Source organism: Bombina bombina, chromosome 5 (genome assembly GCF_027579735.1).
Source record: "Bombina bombina isolate aBomBom1 chromosome 5, aBomBom1.pri, whole genome shotgun sequence".
NCBI lineage: Eukaryota > Metazoa > Chordata > Amphibia > Anura > Bombinatoridae > Bombina > Bombina bombina.
In genome coordinates this window covers 1,063,703,262-1,063,721,233 of record NC_069503.1, presented here as the reverse complement: position 1 = coordinate 1,063,721,233, position 17,972 = coordinate 1,063,703,262, and the positions used below count along the sequence as shown (strand labels likewise).

General features: G+C 39.4%; 1 protein-coding gene across 1 annotated transcript in view; it reads right to left on the bottom strand.

Annotated features, from left to right (window-relative positions):
* FER1L6 (fer-1 like family member 6) overlaps nucleotides 1-17,972 on the bottom strand; it is a 335,220-nt gene that overhangs the window by 299,545 nt on the left and 17,703 nt on the right. Inside the window, exons 3-4 of the mRNA XM_053715940.1 lie at nucleotides 12,162-12,213; nucleotides 9,550-9,684 (exon numbers count right to left, since the gene is read on the bottom strand). Of these exons, the coding sequence (XP_053571915.1) occupies nucleotides 9,550-9,684; nucleotides 12,162-12,213 (187 nt within the window). The remainder of the gene's footprint in view (nucleotides 1-9,549; nucleotides 9,685-12,161; nucleotides 12,214-17,972) is intronic.

The window sequence follows — 17,972 nt, the reverse complement described above, 5'->3', positions numbered from 1 at the left end:
CCGCCGCCATCTCTATTAAAATGATTAACCCCTAATTTAATCTACCTACCCCGCCGCCAGCTATATTATCTATATTAACCCTAAGTATATTATAGTTAATATAGGTATTACATTATATATATTAACTATATTAACCCTAATTATATTAGGGTTAATATAGTTACTATAGTATTTATATTAACTATATTAACTCTATCTAACCCTAACACCCCTAACTAAATTTTTATTAAATTAATCTAATTCATTTATAAACTAAAATATTCCTATTTAAATCTAAATACTTACCTATAAAATAAACCCTAAGATAGCTACAATATAATTAATAATTACATTGTAGCTATGTTAGGGTTAATATTTATTTTACAGGTAAATTGTTAATTATTTTAACTAGGTATAATAGCTATTAAATAGTTATTAACTATTTAATATCTACCTAGTTAAAATAATTACCCAATTACCTGTAAAATAAATCCTAACCTAAGTTACAAATACACCTACACTATCAATAAATTAAATAAACTACAAACATCTATCTAAAAATACAATTAAATTAACTAAACTAAATTACAAAAAAAAACAAACACTAAATTACAAAAAATGAAAAAAAGATTACAAGATTTTTAAGCTAATTACACCTATTCTAAGCCCCCTAATAAAATAATAAACCCCCAAAATAAAAAAAATTCCCTGCCCTATTCTAAATTAAAAAAAGTTCAAAGCTCTTTACCTTACCAGCCCTTAAAAGGGCCTTTTGTGGGGCATGCCCCAAAGAATTCAGCTCTTTTGCATTTAAAAACATATACAATACCCCCCCCCATTACAACCCACCACCCACATACCCCTATTCTAAAACCACCCAAACCCCCCTTAAAAAAGCCTAACACTACCCCCCTGAAGATCTCCCTACCTTGTCTTCACCACACCGGGCCGAACTCCTCATCCGATGCGGGCGATGTCTTGCTCCAAGCGGCAAAGAAGAATTCTTCCTCCGGCGATGTCTTCCTCCAAGCGGCAAAGAAGAATTCTTCCTCCGGCGATGTCTTCCTCCAAGCGGCAAAGAAGAATTCTTCCTCCGGCGACGTCTTCCTCCAAGCGGCAGCAAAGTCTTCATTCTTCCGGCGGCATCTTCAATCTTCTTTCTTCGCTCCGCCGCCGCGGAGCATCCATCCAGGCCGACGACTGAACGACGAATGAGGTACCTTTAAATGACGTCATCCAAGATGGCGTCCGCCGAATTCCGATTGGCTGATAGGATTCTATCAGCCAATCGGAATTAAGTTAGAAAAATCTGATTGGCTGATTGAATCAGCCAATCAGATTCAAGTTCAATCCGATTGGCTGATCCAATCAGCCAATCACATTGAGCTCGCATTCTATTGGCTGATCGGAACAGCCAATAGAATGCGAGCTCAATCTGATTATTTTAACTAGGTAGATATTAAATAGTTAATAACTATTTAATAGCTATTATACCTAGTTAAAATAATTAACAATTTACCTGTAAAATAAATATTAACCCTAACATAGCTACAATGTAATTATTAATTATATTGTAGCTATCTTAGGGTTTATTTTATAGGTAAGTATTTAGATTTAAATAGGAATATTTTAGTTTATAAATGAATTAGATTAATTTAATAAAAATTTAGTTAGGGGTGTTAGGGTTAGATAGAGTTAATATAGTTAATATAAATACTATAGTAACTATATTAACTATATTAACCCTAATATAATTAGGGTTAATATAGTTAATATATATAATGTAATACCTATATTAACTATAATATACTTAGGGTTAATATAGATAATATAGCTGGCGGCGGGGTAGGTAGATTAAATTAGGGGTTAATCATTTTAATAGAGATGGCGGCGGTGTTAGGGGCTTACATTAGGGGTTAATAATTTTAATATAGATGGCGGCGGTGTAAGGGGCTTACATTAGGGGTTAATAATTTTAATAGAGATGGCGGCGGTGTTAGGGGCTCACTTTAGGGGGTTATAGATATAATATAGCTGGCGGCGGGGTACGGGAGCGACGGTTTAGGGGTTAATAACTTTATTAGGTTGCGGCGGGGTACGGGAGCGGCGGTTTAGGGGTTAATAGCTTTTTATTGTTAGGATAGTGAGGGGGGATAGCGGGTTAGACGTGTCGGGCTATGTTAGGGAGGCGTGTTAGACGTGTCGGGCTATGTTTAGGAGGCGTGTTAGACAGTGCGGGTGATTTAGACTTTAGTCAGGTTTTATAGGCGCCGGCAGTTTCTAACGTGGCGCAAGTCCCTGGCGACTCCAAAAATCTGTACTTACGCAGATTTCTGGACATCGCTGGTTTGTGAGACTTGCGCCACTTTAGCAAGTGACGGCGCCGCATATTGGATGGCTCGAGTTGCGAGCTGAAACTGCGGGCGATGCGGGTTCCCTCGCTTGCGCCGCAAACTGCGATCTATATCGGATCGCGCCCAGGGTTTAGTTTCACACATCTGCATTTATACAAAACATATAGGGGAAACATGACAGACATGACATATGTTCAAATATCAGTTACATACCATTTTGCATATGTTATAATTAACATATAAAATGTCCAAAAACGTGATTGTAACTAAAATGAACATTCTGGAGATTCTATATTAGTTATGTTTAATTTTAAGGGTTAAAATTTTAAACTGTATTTATTTTCTCTTGTTAAGTGTATCCAGTCCACGGATCATCCATTACTTATGGGATATTCTCCTTCCCAACAGGAAGTTGCAAGAGGATCACCCACAGCAGAGCTGCTATATAGCTCCTCCCCTCACTGCCATATCCAGTCATTCTCTTGCAACTCTCAACAAAGATGGAGGTAGTAAGAGGAGAGTGGTGTATTATAGTTAGTTTTCCTTCTTCAATCAAAAGTTTATTATTTTTAAATGGTACCGGAGTGTACTATTTTCCCTCAGGCAGCATTTAGAAGAAGAATCTGCCTGCGTTTTCTATGATCTTAGCAGAAGTAACTAAGATCAACTGCCGTTCTCACATATTCTGAGGAGTGAGGTAACTTCAGAGGGGGAATGGTGTGCGGGTTATCCTGCAATAAGGTATGTGCAGTTAACATATTTCTAGGGATGGAATTTGCTAGAAAATGCTGCTGATACCGGATTAATGTAAGTTAAGCCTAAATACAGTGATTTAATAGCGACTGGTATCAGGCTTATTACCAGAGATACATACTCTTATAAAAGTGCAATATAAAACGTTTGCTGGCATGTTTAATCGTTTTTATATATGCTTGGTGATAAAACTTATTGGGGCCTAGTTTTTTTCCACATGGCTGGCTTGATTTTTGCCTAGAAACAGTTTCCTGAGGCTTTCCACTGTTGTAATATGAGTGGGAGGGGCCTATTTTAGCGCTTTTCTGACCAGCTAAAATTACAGACAGAGACACTCAGCTTCCCTCTGCATGATACAGGACATCTCTGAAGGGCTCAAAAGGCTTCAAAAGTCATATTTGAGGAGGGTAACAACCACAGTAGACCTGTGGCAGTTGTTGTGACTAGTTTTAAAAACGTTTTTTTTCATTGTTATTCCGTTTTTGGTATTAACTGGTTAATCATCCATTTGCAAGTGGGTGCAATGCTCTGCTAACTTGTTATATACACTGTAAAAATTTCGTTAGTGTATCTGCCTTTTTTCACTGTTATTTCAAATTTTGACAAAATTTGTTTTTCTTAAAGGCACAGTAACGTTTTTTATATTACTTGTTAACTTGGTTTAAAGTGTTTTCCAAGCTTGCTAGTCTCATTGCTAGTCTGTATAAACATGTCTGACACAGAGGAAACTACTTGTTCATTATGTTTAAAAGCCATGGTGGAGCCCCATAGGAGAATGTGTACTAAATGTATTGATTTCACCTTAAACAGTAAAGATCAGTCTTTATCTATAAAAGAATTGTCACCAGAGGGTTCTATCGAGTTATGCTGACTAACTCTCCCCACGTGTCGGACCCTTTGCCTCCCGATCAAGGGACGCATGCTAATATGGCGCCAAGTACATCAGGGACGCCCATAGCGATTACTTTGCAGGACATGGCTGCGATCATGGATAACACCCTGTCAGCGGTATTAGCCAGATTGCCTGAATTTAGAGGCAAGCGCGATAGCTCTGGGGTTAGACGAGATACAGAGCGCGTAGTTGCTGTAAGAGCCATGTCTGATACTGCGTCACAATATGCAGAACCTGAAGACGGAGAGCTTCAGTCTGTGGGTGACATCTCTGACTCGGGGAAACCTGATTCAGAGATTTCTAATTTTAAATTTAAGCTTGAGAACCTCCGTGTCTTGCTTGGGGAGGTGTTAGCTGCTCTGAATGACTGTGACTCAATTGCAGTGCCAGAGAAATTGTGTAGACTGGATAAATAATATGCAGTGCCGGTGTGTACTGATGTTTTTCCAATACCTAAAAGGTTTACAGAAATTATTAGTAAGGAGTGGGATAGACCCGGTGTGCCGTTTCCCCCCCTCCTATATTTACAAAAATGTTTCCCATAGACACCACTACATGGGACTTATGGCAGACGGTCCCTAAGGTGGAGGGAGCAGTTTCTACTTTAGCAAAGCTTACCACTATCCCGGTTGAGCTTTTTCAGATCCAATGGATAAAAAATTAGAGGGTTACCTTAAGAAAATGTTTATTCAACAAGGTTTCATTTTACAGCCCCTTGCATGCATTGCGCCTGTCACTGCTGCAGAGGCATTCTGGTTTGAGGCCCTGGAAGAGGCCATCCATACAGCTCTTTTGACTGAAATCATTGACAAGCTTAGAACACTTAAGCTAGCTAACTCATTTGTTTCTGATGCCATTGTTCATTTGACTAAACTAACGGCTAAGAATTCCGGATTCGCCATCCAGACGCGTAGGGTGCTATGGCTTAAATCCTGGTCAGCTGACGTGACTTCAAAGTCTAAATTACTTAACATTCCTTTCAAGGGGCAGACCTTATTCGGGCCTGGTTTGAAAGAAATTATTGCTGACATTACTGGAGGTAAGGGTCATACCCTTCCTCAGGACAGGGCCAAATCAAGGGCCAAACAGTCTAATTTTCGTACCTTTCAAAATTTCAAGGCAGGTACAGCATCAACTTCCTCTGCTTCAAAACAAGAAGGAACTTTTGCTCAATCCAAGCAGGCCTGAAAATCTAACCAGTCCTGGAACAAGGGTAAGCAGGCCAGAAAGCCTGCTGCTGCCTCCAAGACAGCATGAAACAATGGCCCCCTATCCAGCAACGGATCTAGTGGGGGGCAGACTTTCTCTCTTCGCCCAGGCGTGGGCAAGAGATGTTCAGGATCACTGGGCGTTGGAGATCATATCTCAGGGATATCTTCTGGACTTCAAAGCTTCTCCTCCACAAGGGAGATTTCACTTTTCAAGATTATCTGCAAACCAGATAAAGAAAGAGGCATTCCTACGCTGCGTGCAAGACCTCCTAGTAATGGGAGTGATCCATCCAGTTCTGCGGACGGAACAAGGACAGGGTTTCTATTCAAATCTGTTTGTGGTTCCCAAAAAAGAGGGAGCCTTCAGACCAATTTTGGATCTAAAGATCTTAAACAAATTCCTCAGAGTTCCATCATTCAAGATGGAAACTATTCGAACCATCTTACCCATGATCCAAGAGGGTCAGTACATGACCACAGTGGACTTAAAGGATGCCTACCTTCACATTCCGATTCACAAGAATCATCATCGGTTCCTGAGGTTTGCCTTTCTAGACAGGCATTACCAATTTGTAGCTCTTCCCTTCGGGTTGGCTACAGCCCCAAGAATTTTTACAAAGGTTCTGGGCTCACTTCTGGCGGTTCTAAGGCCACGAGGAATAGCGGTGGCTCCTTATCTAGACGACATCCTGATACAGGCGTCAAGCTTTCAAATTGCCAAGTCTCATACAGAGATAGTTCTGGCATTTCTGAGGTCACATGGGTGGAAAGTGAACGAAGAAAAGAGTTCTCTATCTCCTCTCACAAGGGTTTCCTTCCTAGGGACTCTTATAGATTCTGTAGAAATTAAAATTTACCTGACCGAGTCCAGGTTATCAAAACTTCTAAATGCTTGCCGTGTTCTTCACTCCACTCCGCGCCCTGCGGTGGCTCAGTGCATGGAGGTAATCGGCTTAATGGTAGCGGCAATGGACATAGTTCCATTTGCGCGCCTGCATCTCAGACCGCTGCAATTATGCATGCTCAGTCAGTGGAATGGGGATTACACAGATTTGTCTCCTCTACTAAATCTGGATCAGGAAACCAGAGACTCTCTTCTCTGGTGGTTATCTCGGGTCCACCTGTCCAAGGGTATGACCTTTCGCAGACCAGATTGGACGATTGTAACAACAGATGCCAGCCTTCTAGGTTGGGGTGCAGTCTGGAACTCCCTGAAGGCGCAGGGTTCATGGACTCAGGAGGAGAGACTCCTCCCAATAAATATTCTGGAGTTAAGAGCAATATTCAATGCTCTTCTAGCTTGGCCTCAGTTAGCCACACTGAGGTTCATCAGATTTCAGTCGGACAACATCACGACTGTGGCTTACATCAACCATCAAGGGGGAACCAGGAGTTCCCTAGCGATGTTCGAAGTCTCCAAGATAATTCGCTGGGCAGAGACTCACTCTTGCCACCTATCAGCGATCCATATCCCGGGCGTAGAGAACTGGGAGGCGGATTTTCTAAGTCGTCAGACTTTTCATCCGGGGGAGTGGGAGCTCCATCCGGAGGTGTTTGCTCAACTGGTCCATCGTTGGGGCAAACCAGAACTGGATCTCATGGCGTCTCGCCAGAACGCCAAGCTTCCTTGTTACGGATCCAGGTCCAGGGACCCAGAAGCGACGCTGGTAGATGCTCTAGCAGCTCCTTGGTTCTTCAACCTGGCTTATGTGTTTCCATCGTTTCCTCTGCTCCCTCGACTGATTGCCAAACTCAGACAGGAGAGAGCATCAGTGATTCTGATAGCACCTGCGTGGCCACACAGGACCTGGTATGCAGACCTAGTGGACATGTCATCCTTTCCACCATGGACTCTGCCTCTGAGACAAGACCTTCTAATACAAGGTCCTTTCAATCATCCGAATCTAATTTCTCTGAGACTGACTGCATGGAGATTGAACACTTGATCCTATCAAAGCGTGGCTTCTCCGAGTCAGTCATTGATACCTTAATACAGGCACGAAAGCCTGTCACTAGGAAAATCTACCACAAGATATGGTGTAAATATCTTCATTGGTGCGAATCCAAGAATTACTCATGGAGTAGGGTTAGGATTCCTAGGATATTGTCCTTCCTCCAAGAGGGTTTGGACAAAGGATTATCAGCTAGTTCTTTAAAGGAACAGATTTCTGCTCTGTCTATTCTTTTACACAAGCGTCTGGCAGAAGTTCCAGATGTTCAGGCATTTTGTCAGGCTTTAGTTAGAATTAAGCCTGTGTTTAAACCTGTTGCTCCTCCATGGAGCTTAAACTTGGTTCTTAAAGTACTTCAAGGGGTTCCGTTTGAACCCCTTCATTCTATTGATATCAAACTTCTATCATGGAATGTTCTGTTTCTGATGGCTATTTCCTCAGCTCGAAGAGTCTCTGAGTTATCTGCCTTACATTGTGATTCTCCTTATCTGATCTTTCATTCAGATAAAGTAGTTCTGCGTACAAAGCCTGGGTTTTTACCCAAGGTGGTTTCTAACAAAAATATCAATCAAGAGATTGTTGTTCCATCATTATGTCCTAATCCTTCTTCAAAGAAAGAACGTCTTTTGCATAATCTAGACGTAGTCCGTGCCTTGAAGTTTTACTTACAAGCTACTAAAGATTTTCTTCAAACATCTAACCTGTTTGTTGTTTACTCTGGACAGAGGAGAGGTCAAAATACCTCGGCAACCTCTCTTTCTTTTTGGCTTCGGAGTATAATCCGTTTAGCCTATGAGACTGCTGGACAGCAGCCCCCTGAAAGAATTACAGCTCATTCTACTAGAGCTGTGGCTTCCATCTGGGCCTTAAAAATGAGGCCTCTGTTGAACAGATTTGCAAGGCTGCGACTTGGTCTTCGCTTCATACCTTTTCAAAATTTTACAAATTTGATACTTTTGCTTCTTCGGAGGCTGTTTTTGGGAGAAAGGTTCTACAGGCACTGGTTCCTTATGCTTAAGTTCCTGCCTTGTCCCTCCCATCATCCGTGTACTTTACCTTTGGTATTGGTATCCCATAAGTAATGGATGATCCGTGGACTGGATACACTTAACAAGAGAAAACATAATTTATGCTTACCTGATAAATTTATTTCTCTTGTAGTGTATCCAGTCCACGGCCCGCCCTGTCCTTTTAAGGCAGGTCTAAATTTTAATTAAACTACAGTCACCACTGCACCCTATGGTTTCTCCTTTCTCGGTTTGTTTCGGTCGAATGACTGGATATGGCAGTGAGGGGAGGAGCTATATAGCAGCTCTGCTGTGGTTGATCCTCTTGCAACTTCCTGTTGGGAAGGAGAATATCCCATAAGTAATGGATGATCCGTGGACTGGATACACTACAAGAGAAATAAATTTATCAGGTAGCATAAATTATGTTTTTTTATTAAACCAGGAAACCATTATAATTATTAATATGTTAATGTAGCATGCACAAGAACTGGTAATACTGGTGTTGGAGTTTCAAAATGCAAATTATTGGAGAATATAAGAACCACACGGTAATCAGGTTTTCCGATGGATTGGATTAATCTCAATTTTGAGAACCACCCAAAAAAAAATATAAATTAGTTCACATAACTCATCAAATGCAAATGTTATGGTGACCTATATAAGTCTATTGGAATCAGTATTAAAATGTAATATTTTAATGTTACATTAAAATAATCAAATTTTACATTTGATATGTGAACATGAACATTTCTTCTATAGAAACGTTCAATTAAAAAAAACCAAATGTCAAGGAGTAAATTTGTTCTACCATTTGAATTTCAAAATTCTCAAATTCATCCATCCATATTTAAAGGGACACTGTACCCAATTTTTTTCTTTCGTGATTCAGATAGAGCATGAAATTTTAAGCAACTTTCTAATTTACTCCCATTATCAAATTTTCTTCATTCTCTTGGTATCTTAATTTGAAATGCACAAATGTAAGTTTAGATGCCGGCCCATTTTTGGTGAACAACCTGGGTTGTCCTTGCTGATTGGTGGATAAATTCATCCACCAATAAAAAAGTGCTGTCCAGAGTACTGAAACCAAAAAAAGCTTAGATGCCTTCTTTTTCAAATAAAGATAGCAAGAGAATGAAGACAAATTGATAATAGGAGCAAATTAGAAAGTTGCTTAAAATTGCATGCTCTTTCTGAATTACAAAAGAAAAAAATTGGGTTCAGTGTCCCTTTAAGGCTGAGAGACATATTGTTCCAAAATTGCACGGTATTGTCCAACGTAAGGCCCAGTGGCCACAAACTATATTCATTGCTTTCCTTTCTTTAACATAAACAGGTTAGCTTCTACATCAGACACTATACCATATGTCTTATAATCATTGTGCATTCTCTTCTCACCTCATTGTAGAACGGAGCATTTGTTCCTTCTTTTACAGTTGTTTGTTTCTTTTCATCCCCAATCTCAATAATCACAATGGGATCAATATTTTCACCAATCAGCTGGCGGGCTTCAGTGATTGTTATGGCAATCTGTTATGTAGAAACAATCATACATGCATAAAGACTTCATTTAAAGGGATACAAAAGTATTTTTTTTCTTACATCTAAGAGATTATTTTAAAATATATGAAAGGTTTTTTTTGTTTTGTTTTTTTAAATGGATGTTTCTGTACTGAGAAAAATATGTTTTTATGTATGTGAGGTTTTCACTACCATTTAAAACAGTAAGCGTTCTGTTTACAGCCACTAAGCATATAGTCCCTTAGGACCAAGTGTGCTCAGATATGCATTAAACTGTTAGCTTTACTACTTAAAGGGACAGTATACACCAATTGTCATGTAACTGCATGTAATAGATACTACTATAAAGAATAATATGCAGAGATACTGATCCAACAATCCAGTATAAAACCTTTTAAACATTTACTTAGAAGCTCCAAGTTTCGCACTGTTGATTACATTAGCAGGAACACCCAGTGAAAGTGGCTAATAGCAGAAGCCAGCAGTAGACTGGAAAAGTGCATCTACTTCTGACACTGAGGGGCTTGGCTAGGAGTCTGAAAATCTGCACAATGTTATTAGAAAATAAACAGCTCTACCTTAACATTTTTCATTCAAACTATATTTTTGACTTGTTTAAATAGTATTTACTGCCCCTTAACTAAAATGTTTAAATTTCATTCAGTAAAGTTTTTTTTGATAGTTTTCATTATAAGCCTGTTTTTTCCAATACATTGTACCTTGCATTGGAGCAGCAAATGTTAAAGAAGTTTAATATTTGAGAATTGGCAGGTATTACAAAAATGTAAAATTTCAAGTCAAGTGGTTTTTCAAGTTAAGTTTATACAAATTTGTTATATGTTAATATTTAAAAATAATAGGATTGCCAAAATATGTATATGCCACAAATTCAAAATATCAGGATATCCTAAAAATCTTGTAGCCCATTGATGTAATTAGTTGACTTGAAGCAACCCCTTCACCATTGCCTGAATGAATATTAGTAGCAAGATTCCTAAAATATTTATTTATGTAGTCTCACAATATTCTGTCACCAAGTTAGACACTTCAATAGGTATGAAAATATAAGGACAAATCATTAGCGAAATGCGTCAGGAAAATTGCATTTTCTAATTTGGGATATTTAATTTATAATTTGCTAATATTTGTATAAATAGGTCTTTTTTCAAAGAGTTTTACAGCTCTAATTTTATAAAGTAATTTAAGGGTGTCTTCAGTGTTAATAAGAATAATATAATCTCCTTTTGGATAACCAGTTTGTTTTAAATCTGGTTTTGACATCTGTGATGTGTATTTGACTACATATCCAATTCCAGATAAGATAAGTATGTTATAATTTTTAATAAACTGTTTATTTTATGTTTTTATTTTAAACTTTTATATTTTTAAGTTAAAATAAAAGTTGTTTTATTACGTTCCCCTTCATTAGATTATCTCTAAACAGTAAATGATTATAAAACAATATTATCTTTGTACTAACTGTAAATATTATGTGAAATATTATGTGTCCAATATAAATGCTTCTTGTTCTCTGTCCTTGCTGCTTATTACTTTTTTGAAGTTATGTGACACATTAGCCAGCAAATGGAATAGAAAAGGTAGGAAAATAAGAGCAATCAAATTGTGGAACTCATTACCTAAGGAGGTAGTAAATGCCAATACCTTAGATACATTTAAAAATGGTCTAGATACATCTCTGGTTAGAAACAGAATTCGGGGATATGATTGCTGGTGTTAAATGGGTCACCTTTTTTAAAGGGATTTAAAATTAACTGGAGCTTTTATTGTAAGTATATTAAAAGTTGTATAGGTTGAACTTGATGGACTTTTTCTTTTTTTCCACCATATCGAATATGTTACTATTTAAAAAGAAATGTGATTATAGCATGGTCATAAATTGTCCTGTATTTGTATTTATATAATAGCATTGGGTCTAAGAACAAATTAGGCACATTTGTCTTTGTGTATTGATGCATATGTATTTATTTAGGTATTTATGTATATTTCCTCTGCACGTATCTGTGTGTGGGTGTGTGCTTGTGTTTGTGTTTTGGGACATGCTACTTTTCTCCTTTACAGACGCCTATATATAGATCTTCCTTAAAGTGTCTAAAATGCATTTGTTCTTTATTTACATTTTTAATACACTGGGTAGAAACAAATTTATTAGAAGTAGAATATTATCAACTGGTGAATAAACAAGGATTTTGTGACTATGCAGGATCCATTGTTTGCTGTTTGTGTAAAAAAAAATCTTCATGGATTTAATATCACTTAATGGTTTTCAATAAAAAAAACATTCTACTGCATGTACAGAAAAAGACTGGTTCTCATAATACAAAAAATATTGTATCTAATTTAAAATAAAATCTGTATTTATGGAATAACTGAATAAACCATATTGTTTCTATAAATTTTTTAAAAAATTTGTTATTTTTGGGGTATTTATTTAAATATAAGTTACACAGTCTGTTTTTTATACTTAACTGGTACGTTTGGATTTTTGCATCTCCTTCATGAATCTTGGAAACCAGTTTTGACCTAATGAATTCATCAGGAAACAAAAAAAAAATATTTATATATAGCAGACAGTTCAATCAATTCATACAGGATTATAAATATACATTGGTAAGAAATAAAAATATATTTTGAGTGTGTGGAACTCATTTCTTTGTATACAGTAGCCAAGATCTTGTGTAAGCCTGCATTTCTATTATTCAATGTTGGTTCACCTTCTAGAATTTTTGAAACTGAGTATTTAGCAGTGTTTATTATTTACCTACATAAACATTTATACGTTTTTAGATATTTCTCCAGTAAGTTGAAAGTCCCTATATTATCTGCTAATCAATGAAAGCACTGTCTATATGGATGTGATATGAATGAACAGTGTGTTTCACACATATGCAGTGGAAGAAAGAGAACACAGAAACCCTCCCCTCTTCTCTTCAATGTATGAAGAGGAATCTGGTTCCTGTACCCTTGAATCTGGTCTCTGCAACCAGCAATTAGCCATAAGGAACAAAAATGTGTGAAAATTTGTTAAAATATAAGTAAAAACAAGATAAACATACACCATCAAAAATCTATAATAATAACCAGAAACACATTTCTCACTTCTTAAGGCTGTTTAATTTGGCTGAGAAAGTTATTTTTATTCATTACTGTTGCACAGATTGAGTCTACTGAGGGACTCTCAGTTTGTGCATAGACATCATTGATTTGGTGTTTTTTTTATATGAAAATATGGTGGCTTATGCGATTCCTATTATTTTCTTCCTCTTGATAACGCTATGTGGCACCCTCTGTTTTCATATTTTTGTACCTTGTATAGTGATGCATAATATATCGCAGCACAATATATAGTTTAAAAAGTAATTATTCAAAATAATTGCTAAGAATGTAAATATATAACAAGCTTAAAAAGATATAAAAGTCAAAATTTAATGTCAATGATTCATATGCATGCAGTTAAAAAATCAAATTGACCTCTTTTAGCAAAAACAAAATTTATGCTTACCTGATAAATGTATTTCTTTCCGGATATGGTGAGTCCACGGCTTGAGAAATTACTGTTGGGAATATCACTCCTGGCCAGCAGGAGGAGACAAAGAGCACCACAGTTAAATTGCTAAGTATCCCTCCCTTACCCACAACCCCCAGTCATTCGACAGAAGGGAAATGGAGAAAAAAGAGTAACACAAGGTGTAGAGGTGTCTGAGGTTACAGTCAAAAGAACAACTGTCTTAAAATAAAGGTTGGGGCCGTGGACTCACCATATCCGGAAAGAAATACATTTATCAGGTAAACATAAATGTTGTTTTTCTTTCCTAAGATATGGTGAGTCCACGGCTTGAGCAATTACTGTTGGGAACCAATACCCAAGCTAGAGGACACGGATAAATAGGGAGGGACAAGACAGGCAGTCCCAAACAGAAGGCACCGCCGCTTGAAGAACCTTTCTCCCAAAAGTTGTCTCAGACGAGGCAAAAGTATCAAATTTGGAAAATTTGCAAAAGTATGTAGTTGCAGCCTTGCAAATTTGTTCCACAGAAGCTTAATTTTTGAAAGCCCAAGAAGAGGAAACAGCTCTTGTGGAATGAGCCGTAATTCTCTCAAGAGGCTGCTGTCCAGCAGTCTCATAAGCCAAACGAATTATACTTCATAACCAAAAAGAAAGCTTAGTAGCAGTAGCTTTCTGACCTTTATGTTTCCCAGAGAAACAAAGAGGGCAGAGGACTGGCAAAAATCCTTAGTCACCTGTAAGTAGAATTTAAGAGCATGTACAACACCCAAATTGTGTAACAAATGTTCTTTGGAAGAAGAAGGATTAGGACACAGAGAGGGAACAACAATTTCCTGATTGACATTTCTATTAGAAACAACCTTAGGAAGGAAACCTAATTTCATGCCTTATCAGCATGAAAAATAAGATAAGGGGATTCACACTGCAGAGCTGAGAGTTCCAGGACTCTTAGAGTAGAAGAGATAGCAACAAGAAACAAAATGTTTATGTAGTAAAACTGATAAAGTAGAAATCTGACCCTTCAGGGTACTGACTGACAATCCCTTTTCCAGGCCTTCCTGAAGAAAAGATAAAATTCTAGGAATTCTAATTCTTCTCCAAGAATAGCCCTTTGATTCACACCAATAAAGATATTTATGCCATATCTTATGGTAAATCTTTCTAGTAACAGGCTTGTGTGCCTGAATCATGGTCTCAATGACCGACCGAATTAAGCGTTCAATCTCCAAGCAATCAGCTTCAGAGAAACGAGATTTGGATGAAGGAAGGGACCCTGAGTCAGGGTAATACGAGCAATGACTCATGGAAGGAAAGCAAACGGAGGAAACAGGTATGCCAACCTGAAAACCCAAGGAACCACCAGAGCATTTATCAGAACGACCTGCAGATTTCTTGACCTTGAACTGTACCTTGGAAACTTGGCGTTCTGATGGGACGCCATCAGATCTAACTCCGGCACCCCCATTTGAGGACTAAGCTGGAAAACACCTTCGGATGGAGTTCCCACTCCCCGGAATGAAAAGTCTGTCTGCTCAGAAAATCTGCTTCCCAGTTGTCTACTCCTGGAATGTGGATGGCAGATAGACAGCAATTGAGGGTCTCTGCCCACTGAAGAATCTGAGTAACCTTCTTCATAGCTAAGGAACTCAGAGTTCCTCCCTGGTGATTGATGTCAGCCACAGAGGATATGTTGTCTGACTGGAACCTGATAAACTGGGCTGAGGACAACTGAGGCCAAGCCAATAGAGCATTGTAAATCACCCTCAACTCCAAGATGTTGGGTGACTATTTTGAGGAATATGTATTTAGGTGAAAGTAAAGGAGAAGCAAGGGAGGTTAGATGTCTTCCAGGAGCTACTGCTCACAGGGATAAGAATCGTATTTTGAGAATTGTTAAGGCAGCAGGAAAGGGAAGTGAGTTAGATGTGATTGTTCATTTAGGAACAAATGATATGGCTAGTAATCATGTTGCTGCTGTTCAGAAAGAGTTTTGTGACCTAGGTAATCATTTAGAGAATGTGGCATCAACTCTATAATTTTCTGCTATTTTACCTGTGTATGGCCAGGAAGCAGGAAAGATGGAGCGGATAACAACATTTAATTCTTGGTTAGATAAGTGGTGTAGGGAACGAGGATTTGGTTTTATTGGCCATTATAGCTCTGTTTGGAAAGATACTAGGTTATTTAGGAGAGATGGCTTGCATTTGGATGTTAAAGGAACAGAGTATCTGGGAGAGGAGTTCAAATGCTTTATTAGAAATCAGTTAAACTAATAAACGGGGGTAGCATTAATATATCCACCTGCCCCCCCCCCCCCAGCATTGCAAAACTGTTAGTCCAAGTAACAATTCTAGAAATTCTAGTAGAAAAATTCTTCGTGCCATGAGCACAAATGCTCGCAGCTTAGGAAATAAATTACTTGAACTCATTTCAATAATGACTAGGGACAACTTGGATTTAGTAACTATAACAGAAACATGGTACAATGATTTGCATGACTGGGACATAATCATACCTGGATACAGGTTATTTAAAAAGAACAGAGTAGGAAAGAAAGGTGGAGGAGTTGCTCTGTTTGCAAATGAAAATATAAAGGTTACTGAAATTGTAGGAACAAATGATGAGGTGGAAAGTATTTGGGTGACTTTGGAAATTGGAGATAAAAATGTGTTTAGAATAGGGGTTGTATATAGGCCTCCATTGCAGGATGAAAAACTGGACAATCTGTTATTAGATGAAATAACCAAAATGACCATGAAGGGTAAGGTTATAGTACTGGGGGACTTTAATTTGCCAGATATAGACTGGAAGATTTGCATACAAAGAGAGAAGCGCTCTACCAGGAACGAACAACAGCTCAGTGGCTTGTTCTATGGCGATTTACCACCCGGAAGCAGCCTCTTTTAGACCAGTGTGCTTTTCACAGAAGAAAACTTTCCTGAAGTATATCAGTCTGATCCTGCCAAGTAAGGTCAGTCCAGCCCCGAAATACCAGGCAATTCTCCTCTGAACAAGGAACATGACAACCCCAGACGATCGTTTCGGCCTCCTATGGGCCTCGTCAGTGAGGTGCAGCCACATTCCTCTAAGCACACTGGGCAAGGAGTCCACGTCTGGTTTCCCCCATCACCCATAGGGAGACTTCCCCAGGGTCATAATAATTTGCATACAAAGAGAGAAGCGCTCTACCAGGAACGAACAACAGCTCAGTGGCTTGTTCTATGGCGATTTACCACCCGGAAGCAGCCTCTTTTAGACCAGTGTGCTTTTCACAGAAGAAAACTTTCCTGAAGTATATCAGTCTGATCCTGCCAAGTAAGGTCAGTCCAGCCCCGAAATACCAGGCAATTCTCCTCTGAACAAGGAACATGACAACCCCAGACGATCGTTTCGGCCTCCTATGGGCCTCGTCAGTGAGGTGCAGCCACATTCCTCTAAGCACACTGGGCAAGGAGTCCACGTCTGGTTTCCCCCATCACCCATAGGGAGACTTCCCCAGGGTCATAATAATTTGCATACAAAGAGAGAAGCGCTCTACCAGGAACGAACAACAGCTCAGTGGCTTGTTCTATGGCGATTTACCACCCGGAAGCAGCCTCTTTTAGACCAGTGTGCTTTTCACAGAAGAAAACTTTCCTGAAGTATATCAGTCTGATCCTGCCAAGTAAGGTCAGTCCAGCCCCGAAATACCAGGCAATTCTCCTCTGAACAAGGAACATGACAACCCCAGACGATCGTTTCGGCCTCCTATGGGCCTCGTCAGTGAGGTGCAGCCACATTCCTCTAAGCACACTGGGCAAGGAGTCCACGTCTGGTTTCCCCCATCACCCATAGGGAGACTTCCCCAGGGTCATAATAATTTGCATACAAAGAGAGAAGCGCTCTACCAGGAACGAACAACAGCTCAGTGGCTTGTTCTATGGCGATTTACCACCCGGAAGCAGCCTCTTTTAGACCAGTGTGCTTTTCACAGAAGAAAACTTTCCTGAAGTATATCAGTCTGATCCTGCCAAGTAAGGTCAGTCCAGCCCCGAAATACCAGGCAATTCTCCTCTGAACAAGGAACATGACAACCCCAGACGATCGTTTCGGCCTCCTATGGGCCTCGTCAGTGAGGTGCAGCCACATTCCTCTAAGCACACTGGGCAAGGAGTCCACGTCTGGTTTCCCCCATCACCCATAGGGAGACTTCCCCAGGGTCATAATAATTTGCATACAAAGAGAGAAGCGCTCTACCAGGAACGAACAACAGCTCAGTGGCTTGTTCTATGGCGATTTACCACCCGGAAGCAGCCTCTTTTAGACCAGTGTGCTTTTCACAGAAGAAAACTTTCCTGAAGTATATCAGTCTGATCCTGCCAAGTAAGGTCAGTCCAGCCCCGAAATACCAGGCAATTCTCCTCTGAACAAGGAACATGACAACCCCAGACGATCGTTTCGGCCTCCTATGGGCCTCGTCAGTGAGGTGCAGCCACATTCCTCTAAGCACACTGGGCAAGGAGTCCACGTCTGGTTTCCCCCATCACCCATAGGGAGACTTCCCCAGGGTCATAATAATTTGCATACAAAGAGAGAAGCGCTCTACCAGGAACGAACAACAGCTCAGTGGCTTGTTCTATGGCGATTTACCACCCGGAAGCAGCCTCTTGGGTGATGGGGGAAACCAGAAGTGGACTCCTTGCCCAGTGTGCTTAGAGGAATGTGGCTGCACCTCACTGACGAGGCCCATAGGAGGCCGAAACGATCGTCTGGGGTTGTCATGTTCCTTGTTCAG